General features: G+C 39.5%; 1 protein-coding gene across 4 annotated transcripts in view; it reads left to right on the plus strand.

Annotated features, from left to right (window-relative positions):
• Nucleotides 1-26,585, plus strand: part of LOC117819899 (cadherin-22-like) — a 357,260-nt gene that overhangs the window by 271,499 nt on the left and 59,176 nt on the right. For 3 of the 4 annotated variants that reach the window (XM_034693427.1, XM_034693417.1, XM_034693436.1), the window contains 4 exons: nt 13,117-13,236; nt 17,939-18,106; nt 22,504-22,683; nt 23,837-24,095. In XM_034693427.1, the coding sequence (XP_034549318.1) occupies nt 13,117-13,236; nt 17,939-18,106; nt 22,504-22,683; nt 23,837-24,095 (727 nt within the window). The remainder of the gene's footprint in view (nt 1-13,116; nt 13,237-17,938; nt 18,107-22,503; nt 22,684-23,836; nt 24,096-26,585) is intronic. The other variant, XM_034693444.1, reaches the window with a different exon arrangement.

A 26,585-nucleotide genomic window follows, 5' to 3' on the forward strand; every position in this document is an offset into this window, starting at 1 on the left:
GATGCAATTGTACGCTAACATTAGCTGCACCTGTATGCTTCACTCATTGGTGGTAGCTCAAACTTAAACTACTTCTGTAGTTCTTCTGTACTGTAAGATTTGAATTCTATTTATGTGCCAATGTGTCAGAAGTGCAGTGAGGCCTTTATATTCCATTGTGGTGGCAGCAGAAAGCAAGAAGATGTGGCAGAAGCCTCCTTATTTTGTGGCAAAACGGGACAGAATAGCACATGATTAACAAGTTAATTCTGTAGGCCTTGGTATTACCCAACCCCATTTGTAGACATTCACTCTCAGCAGGCCGTGCCACTGGAAACAATTTTCCAGTCTCACTGTCTTGCCTAAGGACAGTTTGACATTTGGACTGTAGGAGCTGGGATCAAACCTTTGTATTGAAGGTTACAACTTAACAACCAAGACACAGCTCCTCCAGAGAATAATTCATTTGGAAAGAATTGCCTGATGGACATCAGTTGATCATCTATATAGAGATTGAATCTGTGTGTCAGTGGTGTGGAAAACTTCAATGGCTGCTTTATTACTCTCATAAAAAAGGAAAATGATGAATAGATGACAAGGCAGGCTCTTTGTAGTGCTTCAAGAGAATCATATATGTGACTGTAGTCAGATAAGACTCTGTTTTATTATTAGAGTTAATCCATCAAAAACATCGCAGCAGATTGTGGTGGTCATGGGAGCATGATTATGTGATGTGGGCCTAATATTGTATGCAGCTGTGGATTTATGGAGTGGTATATACGGTTTGTGGTGTATGTTGGCTCTATCCTTGTTGAGAGGCACCGGATGAACAGCTGTTGCCTTTTAAATTTGGGGGATTATAGCCTTCAAAAACCATTATTTGTCGACCAAGGAGAGCCTCAAGTTTCCCCACAGAATTTTCTTTTCTTTTGTACTATTATAACTGATATTTTTGTCATCATATGACAGATATCTTTGAATATTTTTTCCTGTTTTATGTCTGTGTTAAATGTTAAAATCTGACTAAATAAAAGAAAAGAGATTTATTTTATGCATATTTGATAGCATTGGGCGAAATTTTTTGAGTTTATTTTTGTTTTTTTCTGTTGTGTTACTTTGACTGATGTTCTCTAATTATGTGCAGTTTTATTTTTTTAATCAGCTTCTCATTTCAAGAATAGGCATACACCCTTTTTTTTGTCTTGCTACACCTTTATTTGAACTCAGCCTGAAATTTGTTCTCAGCAAAAGGCATAGATACGAAAGAAGTGATAGAGACAAGTGGGACCTGTCTTTAAATTGGGTTCTTAAGATAGACGAACATAATGAAATATTTGTATAATGATATTTTTATGTATTTCTGAGTTCAGGCTTATCTTAGAGACAGATGGATAGGCACATCCTGTGGTTCAGTGTGTGTATTTATTCAAAGAAATATCATAGACATCCCTGTTGAGGCATTACAAGATGTAGGTGACTAGAATTAAGCAGGGATGGGGAAATATTATTTTTGTTACCTTGAGGCAGCGTTTGTCGCAGACCACTATTATGTGATCACAGCAGCTTAGGCTCTGAATTTGCCACTCTCTTTATATTAAAGGTTTCAAGGTGTTTATATGCCTGTACCTGGTGGCTTCCATAGGATGAAATGTTGACACAGTGTATACATTTTAGAAAGCCTAATCATTAATATTTCAATTGGATCCATCTATTTCTATTCTGCTTCCCCCAGTCATGGTAAGTGTTAAAATATTCATGTGTCTTTGAGCGAGGACTCAAAAAACTCAGAGAGTAATGTAAAACTTGGATGCTACTTGACAATACTACAGAGCCCAACTGCTAGGTTACTTCCATGGTTAAGCACTGAATGGATAATGCTTTGAGACACAGTTCCTAGCGTATAGCAAAGACATTATTGGCAGTGACACAGTGGTACCTCAAGCTAGTGCCTACGCTCCACACAACCAGCCAATACTGAAGTAATAAAGACAGGCCTTTTCCAATTTGAAGCCCGTATTACATTGTGTTACAACATGAATACTAAGACATCTTCCAACAATCTGGGTTTTTTTCCATCTTTATGTGAGCTGACTGACAAAGTAACACAGTTTGTTGGGTTTTGAAACCATTTAGTCACTCAGGCAGACATCCTTTCCTGGCACTCAAAGGTTAGGCAACAACAGGGAGTCGGGTGGAAATGTGGCTGAGAGGGGCAGCTCTTGATAGTGGAATCACAACAGGGTGACGTTTCCACTGAGCTAATCCTGTGATTGATGTGGTTCCATTAGAGAAGACCTCGGGACCTCAGAGTGGCAGAGATGTGGAACGACACGACATCTGTGCTGTCGCCTCTAACCTCAGGTAACACTGACTGACAAGTCAGTGCACAGTGTCCAAAGAGCAGCGGGCAGGCAAATAGCAGTCTGATAACAGACATTAAGCTGACCACTATCCTGACCACTATCCGAAGCTATTATCAACTAATGACATGAGCTGATGCAGTGGAGAATTGCCAAACATAAAGCTCCACAGACAGAGTTCAAAGTAGCCCCATGGTAGCCTTGATCTTGCATTCATTCAAAGCTCTATCAAAGACACAGTCGGAAATCAGGACGGAGAAATTAACAAACCACATCAGGCATTAAACAACAGAGATACGTTTTTAGACATTGTTCTGCACTTTAATCTGTTAAACAAATGCCAGGGACAGAGGCTGTCTTGTGCTACTCTATACTTCAAGGCATGCTATCTCCGTAAATGTCACAACACCCTGTGCATTTTTAGGGATCATTTTCATCTAAAAGTGTTGTGGGGGTCTTTCTTTGGACTAAGTTCCCTTTTTGATGGAAACTATTGATTCCTTGCATCAAGCGATAGCATAACCATGACAGCGCCTTACTTTGAAAATCTTCTTAAAAGTGTCTGTGAGGGCAGGTTTGCCATTGCACAAAACATCGAGGGGACAGGTAATTTGAAAAACACCATCCTGAGATTCAGAGATTGACAGGACTAACAGGCCATAGAGCAGCATGGGAGAAATCTGCTTATTTTATATTTAGTTCACTCAACTTTTTGCATTAATGTTTGCATGCAAAATCTGAGAAATAACATGTGGTTGACAAATATCAGACCACCTTTTATAACCTTTTGAAGCATTGCAATATCACTTTTCACAGTGTTGCTCTGGCAAATGACCAGTACACACACAGGACGTCATGCCTTAAAAATCAAAACCTAAAAGGTTTTTGTAGATTTGATTTTATGCTTAAATGCAACAAAACCATTTAGTCAGGGATACATTTGTGGACGAACTTTCTTCGATTTTCTCTTAGCCTTGTCGACCCTCCTCTCTCTCCTCTCTCTCTCTCTTCCCTGCTTTCCCCCTCAGCATAGTCAGCAAAGATAAATTCCCTCTTCCTTTAGTATGTAATGTGAGGAGTCCACGAGGGGATTAAAGTAATCATCACCCTCCCTGTTGCTATGGTCCAGCGAGAGGTTGCCCAGGAGGCTGCAAATTGCCGCAGTCACCATTAGGACAGCCGGGGCCTGTCATGCTAACGGAAGATGAGACATTTGGAGCAGCAGGATCACAGGACGGGGCAATGCGACGAGGCAGAAGCAACTCACAATCAATACCCTCTGCCAGCCACCTTTCTGTATATGACCAGTAACATCCACCATTATGTGCTCAAGCACAGTGCTTGACATAATTGATACAGGCTGATCTGTACGTGTGGTCATGTGTACGACGCTGTGTGTGTGTAGGGGAGGGGGGAACAAACGGAGTGAGACAGACAGAGAGTGCGCTCACGATTCAGTGTGTGACGATGCATGGAAGATGTGTGTGACAACAGCAGTGCAATAAATTTGCAATGGTGAAATTGATTTAATCTCTCACTTTTTCGTTATTTTACAGATGCAATGGAGCAGGGAATCATTGACAGTGTCCTCAGTTTCCTCTTAGAAGACACTGTCTCCAAAGATAGTGTTGATATCTCACCTGAATATACATTAGGGCTTCAGTTTTTACCATTTTTTCTAGAGATGCACCGATTGTATGAAATTCAGGGCTGACACTGATACCAATGTTTACAGCCACAGCATAGCTGATAACGACACTGCTGTGTTTTGCATTACTCTGAAATTTTCTCTGTTTTTTAAATGAGCTATGAGATTTGATGTGTTTAATCATTGCTTGCCCCTCCTTTTAAGTCCCTCTGACAAACTGCATGTTGCTGCAGTAACAGTGTAATAGTTCCAATGCAGACATTTTCTTTGACCATGAAAATAAATCAGAGCTTCTTTTAAAGCTCAAGTTTGTTTCATTTGTAAAGCACTTTAAGGGCAAATCAAGTTCTGCACCAAGGTGCTTCACAAGGAAAGACAGAGGTTATACAGATGCCAGAAAAAAAACAGACAATATAAATAGAAACTTAGTTGAACACAATGAAAAGCAAGGGAATGAAAGTTGATCTTATGGTGTTTCTTAAAAGCCTCAACAGAGTTTCCTGGACTAATGACCTCCATGGTTGCTTTTCTTCCTCAAACCGAGCACAGCAGTAAGCCATGTTGGGCGGATCTGAGGGGACTTGTGGCGATGCAAGGATTGAGAAGTTCTGAGATATTTGTAGGGGCAAGCGCTTGGAGGGATTTGTTAACAATCCGAAGAACTTAATTCTGAAATAAACGAGGAGCCAATGCAAGGAGGCAAAGTTGGGGGTGATATGGTGACATTTCTTTGTCCATGTTCATAACAGGGGAGCAGCATTTTGAACTAGTTAAAGATGGGAAATGGTTGTTCTATAAATACCACTGTAGAGTGAGATGCAGTAGTCCAGCCTGCATGGATGATGACAGTTTCTAGATCAGAGGGTGATTAGAAATGCCTGATTTTGGATATGGTTCTGAGTGGAAAGCAGCTGGACCTGACCAGAGTTGACCTGTGTGTTGAAACTTGAATCACTTTCAAAAATAATTCCAAGGTTTTTTGCATGTGGTCTGAGGTGGAGATGGGGTTCTGTTTGAATCACCAGGTAACGCGGGATCTCTCCTGCTCTCTAGTTGGTGCAAAAGTTCCCCCCTCCTGTCTGAGAGTTCTCAGCTCAAACATGTCTCCTTTTTAGAGCTTGGGTCTGAGTTTCTTAAATGTAGCTAAATTGCATAGCAGAGCTGACACTGTCTGCAGCGGTCACACTGAACAATCCCTTTAACAACCCTGGCTAAGCTAGCCAAGGATGTCAATACTTGGTCCTAGGATGACACTTTAGTGTTTACAGCCAAATTTGTGACTTTATCTATAATTGGATTCAATTATTTTTTACACAATATATACCTGAACATAACCATTCTTAATTCAAAACCTGCTTCAGGAGAATGCAAAGAAACTTGAATGAAAATCACTCGAATTGGATTGAAACAACTTTATATCATTCTTAAGTGCTTACTACAATTGCATAGGACTCAATTAGTAGGGAGAAGGCTTTTATTTGATCAGATTTCGAACTGCATCAAAAGCATCTGTACGTGCTGTTTGTTCTCCTACATTAAGAGCCGACAACTCTTTTTGGGTCTCGACAGAAATGCTCACAAATTATGCAAGGTTATGATTTAAAGTCGACATGCCACATTGACCCACATTATTGTCTACAAAACACAAAATGATCCCATCCATTAAATGACACCAGTTCAAAGGCAAACAAAGATTAGATTTACAAGCCCTCGGTGGAGATGAGAAATATCCCCAAATCCTTGTAGAGATCTTGGAGAGGATCAATGTAAGCAGGCCATTGGCTTTTATGACATAACAGATTTTTCTTCCTCTTTATACTTCATTCTCTCCCTTCTTTCTCTCTCTCTCTTCATCCCCACCTCTCTCTCCTGGGGCATTTATGTGGATGAGAGAGGAATGAATCACAGTAGAAGTAGTGAAGAAATAACTTTTCATGTGAAAACACCTCAGCTTTTATGGCTTTACTAAATGATCCATAATGCAGGCGGGGAGCACTCAGTCCTGCAGATTAAGGCGGGTCGGTGCGGGAGAAAGGCTCAGTGCTGCAGCCGTTAGACCCCTCCACTGAAGCCCGCTTGAGTACGGCACCAGCTGAGATAGGCACAAATCTCTTTTACGAGGCTGCCTCTTAAATAGCTGTCAGTCTAGTGTCTCACACGTGGCGCACTCCTACGGCTCCCCTCACAGTAATTGAACCATCTCTCCCAGAGTGCTGAAATGGTGTGGGAAGCCATTCCGACAGCCTGTGTTGATACCATTAAACCAAACTCATGCATAAATCTAAGTATATAGCCATCGTCACACACCCTCCATCGAATCCTCCACGCCCCCAAAACAACCCTGCTGCTCACTCCATTTCACCACAGATGGTCCCGGGCTTAGTTTTCATCTGAATATTATTTACTTTATCCTTCAAGGAAAATTGTACACCACTTTAACATCATTTGCAACACAGACAGTATTGCTATGTTATTATTTAGGAATGACTTTGCTTCCTTTATGTTCCTCCCAGCATGAAAATGTGTCAGCAGCAGCAGCGTGAGGCAAAGCAAGTGTTACACTCAGTCAGACACGAATGGGAAGAAGTACCTTCTTAACGCTAATTACTGTAACTAGAGATAATTTACTTTACATAATTAGCCATTCATCTCACATACCTGGTGGGATTTTAAAAAGGAGTTAACATATTTTAACAATGGAAATATAGAAGTATTGACTGCACCAAAGAAGTGCTTAATAAAGTTAGATAAACTGCTGCCATTCAACCCCAATTATGTCTGAGGCATTTTACGTTGCTATGAGATTAAGTGAATAACAAAGCCACATCCTCATTACACTTGCACAGCTACGAGCTGTTTTAACCCTGTCTAGAGCCCCATGCTGAGCCAAGACACTGTGAGGGAAACAGTGTAGCTCTCATAAATACTTTGCAGAATGCCAGAAAACAGCAAAAATTATGATTCGCTGTCACATCATCACATTATTATACTGAAAATCACTTGTGTTTTTGTTGAAAATTAGCATAATGAAAATTAGAACAATGCTGACTTTTCTCCTTTAGTGTTGTTTTGATGATGAGACGAACAATGCAAATAGCCGCAGGCTGCATACATTAGCTTCGTCTTAAGTAGATGCAATAGAAGCATGAATAGTGAGGAGGCTAAATATGTATCAGGTCTGATCATTTAGAGGTTTTATATGTTTAAAGATTTAAAATAACCAAGCTGAAAAAAGCTGTTTGGCTCATGTCCTTGGATTGACAGCTGCACTATTTTGCTTTAAGAAATTTGCTTTTCACCTGGAAGAAAAATCCCTCATAATGTCAGTACACTGCAACAAATACACAGCCTTTACACAGATATGTGAGAACATAAAGTCCTGGCTAATCACTACAAACTTATATTTACAAAAGGATGCATAATAATGCAGATAAGTGACAAGATTTTTGGTGCCACTTCTTGTTCCTTTTTGTAGTCCAAAAGTACCTTTCAGTTGTGTTGCAGTGGGCTCTATTTAATGTACAGTAAGAAAATAGATCATATGGAGGGCAAGAGAGGCAGACCATAGAGTCATGTGGCTATTGTTTGACTTCAATTTTTCCGTTTTCATTTTTTAATCTTTATAAACCCTACAGTTTCTGTTGTCCCTTAGTTCCAGCTGCAACTGTATCCATCAAGAGTTGCGCACACAAGATTGAAGTTATGTTTGTGACACTGTGTCTAATTTATATACTGTTTGACTTTTGCACCAACCATCATTTTCAATTTTTGTGCACAAATGTACTGCTCTCCCCTGCAACTTTTCTACACATTTTATCCCTTTTTTGTGAATACAGATGGTATAATTTCGTCAATTTAAAAAGAATCGTATTCTATTATTGCTGTGAAATAGCTTCTTGCTCATGTATTTTTTCTCTGCTGCAATTGTGTTCAAAGTTTTTGCACCAAAAAAAATAAGACAAAACCTCATATGTTTACACCTACTTCGCCATAAACCCAATTCCCATTCTGATCCTGATTCAGACTGTAAGTTGCTACTTGGATTTTAAAGGGCAACTTGCAGGTTGTAGTGTACTGGTGCTTATGAAGATGATTTAAGAAGTATATTTTCAACTAAATATAAAAATGAAGACACAACAATGACTTCTGGAGTCATTATTTCGACATTTAAATGGACAATCAAATGTAATGTAACACAAGAGTCCTGCCGATTAAGGCTATAATCAACAGTAATAAATATCGATCTACATACCAGTCTTGTCAATAACCAGCGCACACAAAAAAAACGTCATCATGTATCCAAATAGCAACTGATTATAATACAAGCCCTAAAAAACTGCCATCACCCTTAGAGGCTGGACTGTCATCAGGCAATGACTAATTGGTTAATTGACTGCTGTGTCAAAGCTAAACTGTATTTTTGATGTAGTTTGAACAGAAAACAATAACCGAACAATAACACAAGGTATGCATGACTTTACTACACAGTTTCATCAGTGATGTTGCATGGATACCAAAGATTATGACTTTTGTTGTATAACCTTAATAACTATGTAATCGAAGCCCAAACAAAGGTGCCATAAGGGGGAATAAAAAGAGACAAACTTGTGTATTTTGGAACTTAGAATTATTATTGCTACAGTCCTCGCCGTCTCTTCTGAGAGCAATCTGTGATTGAAGTTTTCATTTGTGAGAGAAAACAACTCTTAAGCTAATGAATATCTGTGGCTTCTCCCCATTAGACATACTCCTCCTATCTGCAATATGCATTACATTCCAATCTGAGAAAGTCAATAATTTTTATTGAATCCCCACAAGTCCATCAACAGCAGAATCTGCTTAAGTGAGACACCAACCATGCCAGCAAATACAGTAAGTAATGACTTCTCCCGCTGAAAACACTGATGCAAGCTAGAGCTTTAATAAGCGCCCAAGTGCCAAACTCCCTGCTTCACTTCTCTTTTTAATATAAACACAATAAAGAAGCATTTGCATTTATATAGTCCTTCCAAGCCACCTGACGTTGCTGGCAGCCCGGATACCCAGAAACAGCTGAGCATCAAACTGATTGTTACCTGGGGAAAATTAAGATAAGGGAGTAATCCCATGAAGGAAAATGGCTTTGTTGGACCCACAGCAGTGGGGCCAACCAGGTAGGCAGAATTAACAGACCCCTGCCTGTTGTCAGTAATGAAAATCCCCAGCCTCTATACAGCCTTATGTTTTCAGTGCGATAAGAATGATATCTCACTCATCCCCTAACTGGGATGCAGCATATCTCCATCTTCCAAGGATCAGTCTGCTGTGTACCGTTATTTGGCTGAGGTAATGACTGTATGATATGACTTAGAATATGAATTAAAAGCTCATTCCAGTCTAGTTAATATGCGCTGCTATGAATCCCCTTGGAGCAGCAATATATTCGTATTTAACCGAGAACCACATGGTGTTGTTGACACTACCAGAGCTCTCATTTTCTTGGTTTCGCGTAGAGGAAAAAAACACTAATCCATCCATTTGTTTGTCCATTTTAGTGTGTACTGCACTAAAGCCTGTGCAATGGACACCCTCGCTGTGACATCATCCACCAGTGTGAATACTGCCTTTTTGAATTCAGGTGTTCAGCATCTTGGCCAGGCAACATTGGTTTTCTTGAGCCACAATGAACTATATTTGGATGAGAGGGTGATGCTGGAAAAGAGAGAGGGGATGTGAGACCAAGTTATCAAAGTTACACAATGTAGGCCTGTGGCTAATCATTGGCTTGTGCCTTAGCAGGTTAAAGAGGACCTGTTATATTCATTTTCACCTTTCATTATGTCAGCCTAATTTTTATTATCCCTCAAAACCCTGAACGTTGTGCCTTTAAGGAAAACATCTCAGGGTAGCAACTAGCTTCAATACTAGCTCTCTATTATATATTACCTTTTTTACATAACATGCTGTATTATGTTACTTACAGCTTGTGGTTATGAGCCGTGAACATGAAACGAATCTCCAAAGATGACAATAAAAAAGAAATAGTGGAGATATCTAGATTGGTGATTGAATATGCCAATGTGTAAGCTTGGAGTACTCATCTGTTATTCAAAGCAACCAGGCCACTTATTATGCATGACTATAAGCCTCATTTGAGTTTTTAAAAGATCACACCCAGAGAAATCTCCTCAGAACATCCAAACCTTTTTTACCCCTCAGTAAAAATGATGAATTCTGCTGTAAAGTGGGGAAAAAAAATAGGTGGCTTGTTTGGGGTTTTGGCCCTATCTATTTCATCCCTGGAGGTTGCAGCTTGGCTCTTGCACCCTGTTCAAGCGTACCTGAGGATATTTTTACCTCCAAGCAAATTTTTCACCAGTTGTTTAAGATATCTGCAAAATGGTACATCCTCATTTGTTTTACAAGTGTCAAAGGCCAGGAAGAATACTGCATCATTTGCTATTTATATGTTAGCATGCAAGATGAACAGCTAATAACCGAATACGGGGAGAACAAAGGAGTGCCATAGGTGACAGCAACAGGACGGTGATCTAAGCTGTCTGATTTAATGACCGGGTGACTTTAATGATAATGCCCCCCCCCCAAGGAGCTCTGTCTGATGACAGGAAACAAACAGTGCTCTGACACTTCCTGCTAATTAGCATCATTAGCATACGGCCATTATGCGGCTGGACAGTAGCATGACAGGTCTCTGGGAAAGGCTACAGCTATGACCTTTGGTGGACACCACCAGCTGTCAGTAATTACCCATAGCATCGGCCAGAGGGATGGAGACAAAGACGGACTCCTTGTCCTTGAGGACCTATGGCACCCGGGAGTGTCTCTCATTTTATTTTCCTCGCCCTGCAAGTGAAATTATTTATAGCATGAAAAGAAATGCGCTCACATGCTAAAAGGCAAGTATACGCTTGTTTCTAAAAAGGAAGACCTTAAAGTTTTATAAGCTGTAGGCTGAGCTTTAACTAAAATGTGTGACTAAATGGGGAGATGCACCAGCGTATTTCTTGCCAGAGGCTTTTGAACGCACACTGTTGACAAATATACTACACTGAGTGAGAAATAATGACTTAAACACTGTTGCTCCACAAATCCACATTTTAAGCCTTCATGTGGAAATGACTATATTCTCTGCCTAAGTGCTGGTAATCATGAGTAATTGTTTGTTGTAGATATCTTGAGCTGCTAGCAGTCTTTGAAGCTATAATGTTGACTTTATGACTCCATGTTTCCTTTCATCTCCAAGCATAACTTCTGCACTGATTAGTGGCAAACAGCTCCAAGCATTGGTGTAGTAAAAAAAGGTAATTTAACACATCAAAAAAATGTTTAGGAAATTATGTGCATAGAGATGAAATAGCTACCTGGTGTAATGCATTAATCTCTTTCGTTTGAGTATTATCACAGACAAGATTGTGAGAAAACCCAAACAGGTGTGGGCACATCCTCAAACACACACATTAGAAGTGAGGCATCTTTTTGTTGTCAGTTTTTCCGAAGCCTACGAATTTATCCATAACAGGATTAAAACAATGAGACAACAGTGCTGTTTTATTCACACATTGATCCTCACGAAAGACTATTTCAAAGAATGTGACAATGCAACTTTGATGTCATCCATTGGTATATCAACCCCAGTGATGAAAAGTAGAGTCAATTCAGAACTGCAAAAGAACTGCAGTTCTTTGTGTGTCCACTTTAGGCTTGCCCTAAAAGCTCAGGAAGACTCATTCACACAGATATTGAAATGCCCATTTCAGCAGTAGAATTAAACACACACACACACACACACACACACACACACACACACACACACACACACAAACACACAAAAAATTTAGTCTTAATAGCTAATTTCTTATTTCATTCATTTGTATGACGAGGGATTTTTCTATATAACTTGAAACTCTATTTTGATTACTTAAAGGCTAAGACTTATGCATAGATTTGGCTGAGTCGACTGACAGACAGTTGCGATGTAGTTGTGTGCCAGGAGGCTGAACACCTGCCTCAGTTCTACCTCTTTTCCTTTTCCTTCCTTCTTTTCCTAGATTGCGTCAGCATTTTGTATGGGGTGACCATCCCAACGACCAACCCATTGATGGGTTTAAAAAACCTCTTCAGTGACATCACTGAGATGTTTAGTCTATATGGTCTTTGGTTAGTTCCCATTCTGAAACTTTGGGTTCTCCATTTTGGTTATTGCCATCTTGGGTTTGGGATCAGTAAAGGTCTATATTTGAACAAGGGGTTGAATATGCTGTGCTGCTTTTTAATCCTGATTGCCAGGTGGCTTTTTGGACCCCTGTCAATCACAGACCACAGTTTAAGGCCTTCCCTGCCTTGCAGTTTATCTCTTGACAGGACCAAAATCGACAAAATAATAAAAAATTATGCTGTAATATTAAGAAAAAAAAACCTTGGAACTAGCAGTTGAGGAAAACTCACTTACTTACTTCAACTCACTGAGAAAATATTCTGGGTTGACTTATTTTTGAAACAAGTGTTGGGTGCACTTGCTGGGAATCAGAAAGAGTGTTTTTCTGTAGACTTTTGATACCAGAGAGTATGTCCATTTCTTATATACCCTCTATGGTGAATGGAGCTAATATTTTTGCAGAAATAATTTGAATAAATCAGTCCACAAATGCACACTAAGATCTGTAAATATGTTGACCAATTTGTAGATGCATACATAAGTATCTACTTAAAAGTCTCTGTTTTCACTCAAAGAACTGAAACCACACTCAAACATCATTTACAACTAAGGCTGATTTCTCAGTCAGCTCCATAATGCTTTGTGCAGCAAATCAAAGCACACAAACGTTTCAGCCATTAATGTCTGTGTATGTTTTTTACAAAGAGATTTACATATTCATGGATTTGCATTTACATTTATATTTACAGTATCTTTGTACACATCTGTGTGCATATTTGTGGATCTGAATACACACACATGTAAATGTATCTATTAATTTGCGCATAGTTTTGCAGCAGTATTACTCCATAATGGGGCCTACAAAGACAGTAACACCCCCGATTTACTCACCTAAAGGAAAAAATATCTGCCATCCATGTAGAAGCCTTTATTCTGTCTCTTTTCTTTATCATTATGTTGTGTCTTTTCTACAGGAACATCTGTTATGAAGGTCACTGCATCAGACGCTGATGACCCTACATATGGCAGCAGCGCCAGAGTGGTGTACAGCGTGCTGGATGGAGAAAAGTTTTTCACTGTTGACAGACACACAGGTAAGCATACTGCAGACTTACACTATCAGTCCCTCCTACACCTGCTTTAGTTGTTTTACCTCTGTTTTCTGTAGCTCCTTATCTTTTCTGCAATACCTAAAGCAATCTGAAGCTGAGAGACCATTATTCCCACATCAGTTAAAATTGTCACTACTCCAAAAATCAATCGGCTAAAAACAAGACACTTTATAATGTTTTAATCTATAACCACTGGCCCCTTTCTCAGTTAAAACCCAGGACACCATGGGGAAATAACTGCCCGGCTCTAAATGGTATTCAGTTTAACCCTTAAGGTTATCTCAGTAGAACTGTTTTTGGCAAAGTCAGCAACGGTCAAATATAAAAATAGCACATACATCCTTGATATTCAATGCAGGATAATAAATAAAAACGTGTGTATACTTTATAAACTGTATCTCTATGTGTTTACAAGGAGCAGCACATTTGCCTCATTACCTAGCATTATATGACCCTTGGGTTTTTATTTCCACCAGATCCTGATTTACCCTTGTAAGTATCTCACTCAGCCTAAGCATTAAAAAAGATCCCCATCCCCCAAATAGTCTGGCCTTATCAGACTAACACCAGCCTGACCCACAGTGTTTCAGGAGTGGCTTAGCATTGGTGTTGCCTTCAAATGCCCCTCCAGGGAAATGCACTAAAGTTTTAATGATTCCCTTTTTGGTCTCCACCACTTTGATTTGGTCAGCCAGGGAGCAGGAATGATAAATTGCTCTGCCTTGGTGCAACCAGCTAGGAGACTGGATGCTTCATTCCAGCTTCTGTCTCCCGACCCCTATTCCACCCACACTCTTCCCCCCTGTTTGTAGGCAGGCGGGCCAGTCTAATAGGTGCAAGTCAAGGAGGTCAAAATAAAGAGGAGACGGAACAGCTGTGAAATCTGCCTCATTAATATCACTCTCCCTCACCCTGACAGCAAACTGAACAGCGTGTCGCAGTGTTTTCCTGCTCGTTTTGATTGTAGGTGAGTGGAGGGATTCAACAAGGATGGAACTATACAGTACTTCAGTACATTTCTTATTTTTTTGACAAAAAACTGCAAGATAATCATTTCAAATGGGAGAACCCAATTGAACAAACGTACTTGTATTTAATCCTACTTTTCTATTCCTTTATAGATTATTCTGTTAGTCTTTGAGTCATACTTTTGTGTGACTAAGGAAGACAAAAAGAACAAAAAAATATCATTGCCAGGTGCTTGCTTGCTGTTGATCTCCGTTGGGTCTATGATATAACAGGGACAATGGTCTAGACCTGCTCTTTTTAAAGTGTGCTATGATATATTGTATTATGTAGCCCTTTATAAATGCAAATTGATTGATTAGTTGATTGATCCAGGAGTAGGAACATAATATTTACTTCATTTGTTTGTGAAACATGTCTTTGAAAAGTTGGGATGAAATCTTAAATTGGGATTTACAAGTACATGGTATAGTAGGTAAAGAAGTTCTGCACAGAAATGTATATCACATTTAGAAATGAATTCTGCATTAAAGATAATCATGTTGATAACAATGCACATAAAACTCACTATGCTGTGCAGCATACAGTGCCATGAAGAACCACTGACCCAGCCTCTGAACATCTTTTGTGCCAGTGTGCTTTTGCCAAACAATGACCTCCAATGCTGAAGTGCTAAAAATTATAGTTCCTCGAGAGTTTGCCTGAGGCTAGCTCTAAAAGCTCAAGAAGTCTCAACACCCATAACACCCATGTTAAAATGCCCATCTTTAGAGCAGGCAAAAACGTGTCTGCAGCCTGGTGCAAAGAACAGTTTTGATCTGAACGTCAGTTCACTTTTCCTACACACAGAAGAAGTACATTCTTTATAGGTTGTTTGTTTTAAAGGTATTAAGATGGTATTAAGATGAGTGCTGCATAATATGGCATAATTAGGGGCGGGTATGACTTGACTGACAGGTGGACACATTGTCAGCCCTCAACTCTGCCTCTTGCTAGCTCAACTGAAAGTTAGGTTGAGTCAGCATTTCCAATTAGGTGACCTCCATCATTTAGCTTCAAAAATTTGCCTTAGAAACCTATGTCTGACGTCACTGAGACCATCACCATGCTGGTTTTGCACCTCTAACTAAAAAAAAAAAAAGATAGTATCAATGCAGATTTCCTAAAGGTGATGATCTTCCTGTACTGTGAGCGAGCAATGGCACTGCATGACATCAGAGCAGCAGCATTACTTATAGATCATATGCTGTTGGAGGAAATGACACCCTGACAGAAGCAACAGGCAATCTGACTCTTTGGCCTAAAAGAAACTACCTCTTTCTAGTCTTATAGCTGAGGGCCACAATGTCGGAATGTATGCACTGTAGACACAAAATGGAATTAGATTTCCATAGCCTTGTGAGATGAAAACAGAAATGTAATTGATGTGAGTGAAAAAATGATTGGAACATCATCATTTATTTTATATTAATGTAATGCATTAACATGCGGAGGCACTATTTCACAGTCGGTGTACATGGCCCTATTACTCGGTTAAATTGGTTAATGTTAAGGCGACGTGATAGGCATTAAAATATGAACCACATAGACTTCAGTGACTGCACTGATGAATACAGACCATGCAGACTCATATGCATTTATTCTCTGCCATGATATCGGAGCACTGTGGCTGTAGCCCATTTGGGGATTTGGGACTTTCCTTCTGACATCCCTAATTTAGATGCATCCCTTCTGGCTTTTGGTGGATGAAAGGGGAGCATGTCATCCGTCTCCCTCTTTAACTCCAGCGCTAGATGTACTGTATTTTGGCTACTCATGGCCCAGGGTTAAATGTGACTGGAATCAGCGAGTTGTGTACCCAACACAATGCAAACCTTAGGGACCATGGCTGAACACCAAGCCCTGGAAATGCATCAACAGATTCTGATGTGGAAACTCCCAAGGGGTGAAGTGGAATTATATTACTACTGAACAGTAAACCAGCCAGCTACTGATACTGCTGCTGTTGCTGTCGGACCAACAAGGAGAGATGTGCAAACCAATAGGGACTGTGTGCTGGTTTGCTCGAGCAAGATAAGGTATAGAAGATATAAATATCACATCAGACACAAGTTTGCTTTCCTGAGTCAGGTTGTATGTGTTTGGTTCCAGTAAAAGGGACCAGATTTTTTTCTCTGCAAACGCTTGTATGGTTACCAAGCTTTTGTTTTCAGGGTGTTTTTGAACTGGCAATCTTCAACTCCTATAAAAATGTTGCACTTTAACATTTAAGAATATATTTTAAGACTCCGGAAAGAGTTGTATCCACTATAGCCTTCTAAACATGTAAATTAGGTTATTATGTAGAGACGTTTTTAGCTAAAACTTAAAAAGATGACAACAGCTTCATCAAAATCCAGGAAACATTTGACACCAACATTAAACTTTCTGAAGCATATGTAATGTAAGGTTTTCATTAAGAACAGTTCAAGCTCAGATCTGTTTTATCTAAGCGGATTCCTTTGGAACCAATCACGGAAAGAGTCCGTTTTTACAGCCAGCGTAAGCGTTCTGTAGTGCGCAGCTGATTACCAATGGATACAGTTGTCAACTGTGAGCCATGTTGGTTGGTTTACCTTTTCCTTTATCTGTGCAAACTGTTGATGATCCACTTTCAGCAAAGATGTTCAACTCTAGAGGAAAGTTCCAAACTTACACCAGAGATCCTTTGTTTACCATTCATAATTTAAATACACCTGGTGGTTAAAAGCGGTACTAATCTTTTTGCTGATTTTGTTCTGGACGTTTAAATAAGTTCAGTTTGACAAAATCATCTCATCCTTCTTCCTTTTAACAGTCAAATGTGTCAATCATCTAGAACCTCTGAGGTGTAAGATGTAAAAAAAGACAAGTTTTCCAGAGCATCGATGAACCACTTTTCTCGACACCTACACAGCGGCTGCAGTTTCAGGTATTAAAAAAAAACTTTGAAAATAATCAATGTTAGTCCTGAAGCTCTGGTTTGCTTTTGTAGGTCACGTTGACGCTTCAGTTCTTATTTCAGTTTATTTCATTGGCAGCTAAAAACGCCTCACAGGAGCTTTAATGAGATTCTAAACCTTGATATCTCATATGTAATTTTACAAATTTCCAAGACCTGATGGGCTTTAAATTGAAAGACAAGCATGGCTTAACTCAATCTACAGCCTGTTTTAACCCTTCTTTGTCTCTTTTTAGAAGCAGAAGAATGTGCACTCGGGCTTAATTTAAAGCACTGAAGCTCTCTGTGCTTCTTCTGTTTGACTCTTTACACTATATCACCTTTTCTCTGTCCCTCTCTTGCTCTTTGAAAATCCAGCTCTTTGGTTTGAATGCAGTCTTAGTCATCATGGGAGAGCTTTAATGCTGTCGAAGGTGGCTGATGCATGCCTTCTTTCTGCACCCTGTATATTTTTTATTTAAATACAGCTGAGCTATAAAGTAGTGAACGCGCAGAGGAGCAAATATGACACAATCTCTCCCATCCAGCCAGTCTCAGGAGGTGAAATGGAATGTGCTGCACTTGTGTCTCAGTAATAAAGTGCTTAGAAGGAGTTGATTTTCAGCCCAAGAGGGGAAGTGTAGTTGGATATTGCACAAGTGCTAACTACAAATGTAACCTTTCCAACTTCCTACTCTCTCTTTCTCTCCATCCCTCTCTCTTTCTCATCCAATCCCTCCTTAATCTCTCAATCATTAGGTATTATCATGACGGCGGTGGCGGATTTGGACCGTGAGACGCAGGATCGTTATGAGTTAGTTGTCAAGGCAACAGACATGGCAGGACAACTGGGCGGTCTCTCAGGCTCCACCACGGTGACCATAGTGATCACGGACGTTAATGACAACCCGCCGCGTTTCCCACAGAGTGAGTGTCTGCTGCACATTATCTTTCCTTAAGACAGAGACAGAGCTGATGTCATACAGGAGGAGACGGAGGAAATGACAAGAAAGTCAGGGATGACTGAGAGGGGAAAAAGGCACAGGTGAGCAGTGAGAGAGGTGAAAAATCATAGGGAAGGTGGAAAGTGCAGGCCGTGACACAAAAACACTTAAAAGATGATTGAAAACTTACAGTATAGTTTGCAACCTGAACAATGCTTACACCAAAACACCATCAGCCGCCGTAGTAAATGGCTGACTTGTGGTGTGAGAAAATCACCGTACTCTAATTTATGGGCCCATCAAACCTTCAGCCCATAACAAAGGAGTCTATCAAATATGGAGAACTGATGCGTTCCACTGCTCGTGTGATCATTCCTGGAAAGCAGGGCTGAAGAGGAGACTCAATCAATACGCCGGATTGTGCCCTCATTGTAATGTTATTGATGGATGATGGTGAAGTGGTTTAGAGGCTGAATTGTTTTGAGGAGCACACATGTGCAACAGTTCTTGTAGAGCTATAATCTGTCTTCCCCGTAGACTGCATGGATTAAATGGATTTGGTCACTTTGACATCTCCTATTGGCTTTAAACCCTCACCATCACCATCACCTTGTCTTACTGGAGCTAGAAGTGACCATATATGACAGACAGACAGGCTGCCTTGAAAGCAGCTTGTCAATCACAGGAAGCCACGCTCTCAATCATGTTGTTTACTTTAAACTTTTATTTAAATGTGACTGAGATTTACAAAAAATTACAAAATGTTTTAGGAAGTAAAACTCAAAACTAGTGTTTGAGACCATTAGCTCGATTAAGGAAATGTGAGGTAATAAATTCAACAAAGAAGTCGGGTCTTCCAACCAAATAGATCCATAAAAGTAGACGGCTATTCATAATCAGTTTAGTCTCCCCCTTCTGGCCATTGGAAAAAAGGCAGATCAAAGCTCTTTTTTCCTACATTGGCTTCATGAATGACACCAGATTCTGTTTTCACTTTGTATTTAAAGTCTCCAGACTCACCTTAAATGCTTAAGTTAGGGGGAAAATGTCCTCCTTTGAAACAAAAGGCTAAGGACTCTGTATTGATATATTAATATCACATCAACAGAAGTAGCAGAATTCATAATGAATGCAAGTTGTAAAAGTTGTTTTTTTACCAGAACAAAAAATGATGCTCATCTAATAACAGACATAAAAACATGCTAGTCGTTATTGGCTGGTAGTTGGTAGGGGTTTAAATCACCAGTTCATCATAATACAATAAAGAATGGAATAGAATATCTTTATTGTCATTGTAACATGTAAAAAGAAGTATGTGCATAAGTTAAAAGGTAATGAAATGGGAATTAAATATGATAGAATATAAAATAAATGCTGAAAAAAAAACGTGACAGAAAAAACGACACAGACATCTACATTTAAAGAAGAAAGAAAGGTACTTTATTGATCCCCAGGGGGGAATTTAAATTTTTTCACTCATGCTATTTTGGACATGCTACACATACAGTTTTTTTTGGTATATACAAATGCACACAGCCAGCGCACCCCGAGCATTTGGGGGTCAGTGCCTTACTCAGGGGCACCTCGGCAGTGCCCAGGCAAGTGAACCAGCACCTCTCCAGCCACCAGTCCACTTGCCAAGCTTCGTTCATACTGGGACTCGAACCGGTGACCCTTCGGTTCCCAAACCAAGTCCCTATGGACTGAGCTACTGCCACCCCAATGACATTGCAAAAATGCCTCAAAGCAAGGTATCACGGTATGATTTTGGATATGAATTATGATATAGCAGCATTTATTGATGGCTGTGGGGTGGAAACTGGTTTTAAGTATGTTTGTTCTTGTATAAGTATATTATATTGATACTTTGGACAGTTATTCATTATTTACCAGTATCACCAAGTCTGCAATAATATGATTTTGATTCAATTCAGGGGCTAATGATCGATTCCAGACAATATTATGTACCCATTTAACACAATTAGTTAAATTTCACTTAAAGAAAAAAAACAAAACAAAGTACTTTTGATATTTTTATTTATTTATTATTCATTTATAGGATCCCCATTAGCTTGCACATTGTGGTTGCTCGGCTTCCTGGGGTCCACACAACAAAACAAAAACAAGAAAAACAATTATTTAAAATCACACATTATCCATGAAACAAAGATGCAATAGCAGCCAATTATAAAAATCAAGAATGAATATGAAAATAAACTAAGTATCTGAGCAAATGAACGATGAGTAGCATTAAACTACAAATAATGGAAACAAAAACAAAATTGTCACAGACACATGGCACCAAAAATTAATAAAACAGTGACTTTCAAAACAGTGATTACATAATAATGGCTGATATTGTTTCACAGTTTTGTTGCTGAAATGTTTCTGGTATTGAAATGAAAAACATCTTGTTAACAAAGAAACCAAAAAGCTGTGTTTCTCTGCATAGTGCCAAGTATGAAGTAGCTCTCGAAAACTGTCATTTTCAACAACACTGTTAAGCCTCATGTCACTACAGATGACAAATAAAATTGCAGATGTTTTAGTCGTCACTCTTCCGGAGTTTTGTCAGCTTCTGTGGAAGAAAATAGTCAGAGGTGCGGAGCAGGCAGCATCTACAGTGATGCTAACTCTAGCATGCTGTGTTTTCCAGGTTTGTTGTATTTCATCTCGTATTGACATTGTTTGCATGTGGCTTGTTTTTTTTCTGTTTTTCCGCCCTTTCTCTGAAATCCAAAATATTTCCACCCTGCAGATTAATTCTTTAATTTAGTGACTATCTTCTTCATCCCTCTTTGTTTCGGCTGCTTGCCAATGTCTGCTCACTGCTAGCATTGTTCGAATTGTTCAGAATGACACACAGGTGGGCGGAAACTGTGAAACAGGCAAGTGTTAGGATTTTCAAAATAAAAGTGTAACTTAAAGATGAAGATGTAGATATATGTTTTGGCTGTCCATCAATTTGATTTGATCATTGTTCAACCAATTGATGGTCTGATCTAGATTCAAGGATTGTTCTACCCCTTGTGGCTAGAAAGTACTGATTTATTGATAATAAATCAGTACTTTCCCTCCTCCATTTTGTTCTAAGTTTTTCTCATATCCTCTTTTTCTGGGCTAAACGACAACACTATTACTTCAGTTACAGCTGGAGGGACACCATCTGACAGCCTGGTTGATTATATTTGATATGTCTCCACACATCTTTTCTCATTCCTGTATAAATCCCTTTTTCATCTCCATAAATCATATTTATCCAGTGTGAGAGATAACCCTGAAGGATTATAAAGTCTCAGCTGTATGGCATGGGGAATATAGTTTGAAAATCAGCTTCATAAATAAGATGCAAAGAAAGATGACAAACTGTAAATGTAAGGACTTTGATGTTCGCACATAATTTCCCTCCTGGGAGCTATAAAGTTTTATCTCCTTACTTTATCTTTTTATCCTGGTCATTATGAACTCTGGCAGAGCTTATACATTTTATTCAGTTGTTCAGTCATTTGAAATACAACCTCAGGTTTAGGGTTGAATGTGCCAGGACATGTTAATTAGAGCATATAGTTGATTTTGCACATTGCTGACTTGATATAAAACATCTTTTTGAATTGTTGTTTTTTTATAAATACAGTTTCAGTTCATCTGTGATTACGTAACATTTAAAACTTGGTAATTAGAATATAAAATGAAACCAGTAAGAATTCTGATTCTGCTTTGCTTGTGAGGAAGGCCTGCACAGTATATACTCTACATATGCTCAATTATGCACACAGCTTACTCGATATAATTCATCTTTTATTTTGCAATTTTTCATTCATACAATACCAATTAAGCTACAATTTTACACCATATTAATCTTCTTATTCTTAATCAGAGTACAAAGTGAACCCAACACAAATTCTTCTTCTGCTCTGTGTGTAAGTGGAGCTGGTGCTGCTTCAGTGCCAACAATACAGTGTTATTTTTTCAGATGGAGGAAATTGTTGCATTTAATAAAGATTAATTACTTTGTGCACTCTCTTTCGTGTGAACTGGAGGACTCTGTGACATCACTGCCTGATATAAACTGTCTTTGCTGTTTTTTTTATTGTACATCCAGACCTCCTTTTCCCACTACTTTTCTCTCTCTCTATTCTTTATCTCTGTTGCTCTCTCATCTCTGCCCTCTTTCACTTATCTGCTTCTGGACTCTATCTGTCTCCTCCACTAACCTCCTCACTTCCTTTTTCCACCCACCACCACCCACCTATGTTCTAACTTTTGTCTCTCATCCTTCCCCATTGTTGCTTTTGTAACATCTTTTTTTTCTTCCTTAACCTAACTCTGTCTATCTCATGTTTATTCTTCTCTTCATATAAATCCTGCGTCGGCCCCCAGAAATGTACCAGTTTTCCGTGTCAGAGGGGGCTTCTGTTGGGACACCGGTTGGACGTGTAATTGCCGCGGATGCAGACATGGGCGACAACACAGACATGAGCTATCTGATCAAAGAGGGAGGGGAACTCTTCAAGGTCACTACAGATGTGGAGACACAGGAGGCTGTAGTCGCCATCAAAAGGTACGCAGAGGATTGTAGTGCTGCTGTTGTTTTCTCTGAGGACAGTATGGATTTTAACCAGTGAAGAGTAAAAGAACAAAAACATGTTTTTGACTTTGAAAAACACAGAATAATCTGCCGTTTTCATTGCAAAGACAATTTCTGCTGATTAAGTCTCTTTAATCCACAGCGTGACAACAATGAGCTAAATTAGCCGAGCTAAGACTCGTGTTCTGCTTGTGCAACAAATGTGCAAAAAAAATCTGTATGCATTCTTTTAACAATCAGAATGAAGAGAATGCCATAGATGCTGAAAATCGGTGACACTAATATCATAGTGGCTATAATTATCAGGAATTCTAGCCTATTTTTTGTTGATTTTCTCTTAATCTTCAAAGAATACTTTAAGCCCCCTCGTTACGCAAATTATTCCCTGCCATCTTCAGCAAAATCCTCTGAAATGTTAATGCAAATGCAGCGATGTGGGCTAAAATATCAACAAGTGCCCGGACCTGTGCTCATTAGCACACAACAGAAAATGAGGAAGGCTCATGTGCCGAAGTTTGAATGACATTTTCTAAAGTAAGAAGTGGATAAAGAGAGATTATTAGTCCCCTGTAGTTGATGATCATTTGTTGTCAAATTTTTCGGATGCTGTTGTCTCTTAAAAAGTTGAGCTGTTCTCAACTTTCTTCTCCTCTTTGCCCTCTGTGGTTAAACAATGCAGAATGCTAGCTGCAATATATTTTCAATGAAATGTCTGGAGTCCAGAAATTGTTTCTCCCAAGTGACACATTCTTGTTATGAATGGAGTGCAAATGCAGACTGAACATGAACATACAGCTGTATTTCTGTTTAATGGACTGTCAACAATGTGGCAATCTAATCATTCTGGCTTCCAATGGCGATGACGTGGTGGCTTGCTGGTGGCGCATACATAATAATCACATGAAAGAACTCATCAGCCTGAAGATGAAGAGGATTCCTGTCCACTCATGTATCGTCTCAGTGCCACCACTGATGGCTGGAATCAATGCTGCAAAAGTCTATTGTTGTTATTTGGTATTGTAGCAACATAGCTTCTAGCAATCAATGTAAATACTGAGCATGAAGTCATTGTGGAATATAACTGTTTTCGGACAGGATGGAAATACTCTGCTGTTCTTCTCTTTCAGACTCTGGACTTTGAGAGCAAGCGCACACACAATGTGGTGGTGGAGGCAGTGAACAAACACGTCGACCCTCGCTTTGTGGATCTGGGCTCCTTCCGGGACCAGACCATAGTTCGGGTCAGCGTGTCGGATATAGACGAGCCACCTATCTTTCTTCCAGCAGAGGGCGCGATCATGGAAGTGCAGGAGGATGCTAAAGTAGGAGCGCTGGTTGGCATTGTCACTGCCAGGGATCCAGATGTGAAGAATAAACCCGTCAGGTATGATCCTATACTAAACTTCACATGAAAAGAAAATGCTCATTTTTAATCTAAAGTTTCACTTACCTGCTCCACTCATTGCTAGGATTGCTGGACATAATCTAATATGTAAATATCCATGTTGACTAGCCTGACGAATTAATTTGCTAACCGAAACTAACGTTTTAGCCACATTGTTTACCAATATGATGCTGACAGAAAGTAAAAATAAAAATCCAACTCCAACACAGTCACTAAAACAGTTTAAAAAAACAGTTCAAACAGTTTAAAGAAAAAAAAAACTAGTTGCTGATAATCTCATTTCACTATGTAGGTCATGAAGAGGCATCAGTATGAGTGATACTACTCGAAAACCAGTTTTAAAATTCCTTACAGCATCTTTAAGCGTTATGAAATGTATTTACCTTAGAATCCTGAACTGTGATTAGTTGACATTGTCCACATAGAATACAAAGAAAGATGTGTTGATGCCAGGAAGACTTAATTGAAATGCAAACTAAATACAGAATACTTCAAATAAAATTGATAGCACAGGCCGGCTCTTTAAAGTAGCTTAAAAAAAAAGTGTCTGGCTTTGTTAAAAAAAAAAAAAAGATAAAATGTAATGATACTATCAAGGTACAACTGCTCTTTACAACAGCAGGTAGCCTGATAAATGTATGAACCAAATATTGGCAGTACTGAACATTCCCATAAAAAGCAAACAGCATTACAAAGGAAAGTGTGGGTGCAGCACTGCAACATGGGCAGCCACCCACTGCATATACTGTATGTTACTTTGCCGCTGTGGATTATTTTATCAGAACACAATTTGTTCTATAAGAACATAATTTAAAGAAGTGTAACTCACGAGCCCTAATAGATACAAATGTAGCACAATTCCTTTTAAGAGATGGAGTGAAAGCCTAAGCACAGGGTGAGTGGTGGGACTTGTAAAATGGATGACTGTACATGTCTTTATTCTCTTTGATCGCTGTGTGTGATAAAAACACAATATCATCTGATAATCTGCACCATGGTCTGTGCTTTATACATCCTCAGAAGAGCAATTGCAGTGTGAGAGGGGAATGTAGATAAGGGCTAAGACAGTCTCTGTGACAGAGTATACAGCGACACACGCAGCGACTGTGCAAATTACCTCGATTAAAAATGCATGAGGCTCACAGTTCCAGGTGTAATAAAGTACAACACAATGGCAGCGCTGTCGTTCAACGGTGTCTCAGCAGCCCGGAGCTGAAAGTGTGTGATACGTGTGTGTGCATATGTGAGTGTGAGCGTGCGTGTGTTTGAGTAAGTGGGTTGGTGAGATAGTGAGTGAAAGAGAGAGAGAGAGGGAGACTGGCCAGGAGCCACCTACCAGGCAAAGTTAGCAAGCTCATGGCCTCTGGCATTAACGAGGACACACTCTCTGTGAACTCTGCATGTTAATGCGTGCTTAGTGGTGAGGTTTGAGTGGATATTGTGCATCCACTATGGACCTGGTGAGTGTGATCACCTTTTATTGGCAGAAGCATCATCCTGCCACGATAACAACAGGCTACAAGAGGAACCGAGCATTAAGAATTAACTACAACAAGGCAAGCCAGGTACACACAGATTCATTCAGGTAGTCAAACAGCACGTAGGGACCTTAGGTGCAGCAAAAAAGCAATGCAAAGCAATGATCTACCTTTCAAATAACATACATATGTAATAACCCCAACATAACAGGATGGAAAATGGTTTGCATAAGAGCAGTAAACATGTTATTTGATGCAGGATGATTGTTTGGGGGAAAAGGCTTGTGTTGGTGATGACATGCAAGTCTGAGGGGGGAATTCACAAAGAATGGACTTCAGTCACTAAAGGCACCATACATTGTGCATAATTTGTCCTGTCTCAAGGTCTGATTAACATTGCATATTATACTAATGATATTCAAGCATCGAAATGCCTGTAAATTTTCCTAGCTCCGTGCAGTTTGCTCTTGTCTTGCGTCTAATTGTGGACAGGAGCTGTCAGCATCTCTTCTCATGGGGGGCAACAGAATGTTTTAGATGTTAGTTAGATTCTTTTTTTTCATTTTACCATGAATAAATAGCATAGTGGTTCATTGAAATGGGTGCAAACAGCCCTGTCGCCCATTGCTATTTCCTCTGCAAGGCATTTTTTAGTGAGTTATGCTCTTTGCATGTAACTAGACCATGTCTACTTGGCGCTTTCACATTGGTTAAGTGGATGCAAAAGCCACTCAGTTCTTTTGTGAATCCGTCCTTGAGTCATTACATGCAAAGGAAGTGTTTAAGGAACTAAAATCAACATCCACGGTTTGGTTTGTTATGAATAATATTCATGGCAGGCGTTTGGAAAAGCCAAGCCTGGACAAAAACAATTAGGATGATTATCTTACTTTGGTCTGTTGTGCTGTCGAATTCATCATCTCAGTCAAATATCGTTGAGATGAGTTATTGTGCCGCACAGTTTGAGGTTTGACAGAAATCTAATTTCATT

Source organism: Notolabrus celidotus, chromosome 1, assembly GCF_009762535.1.
Source record: "Notolabrus celidotus isolate fNotCel1 chromosome 1, fNotCel1.pri, whole genome shotgun sequence".
NCBI classification, from domain to species: Eukaryota; Metazoa; Chordata; class Actinopteri; order Labriformes; family Labridae; genus Notolabrus; species Notolabrus celidotus.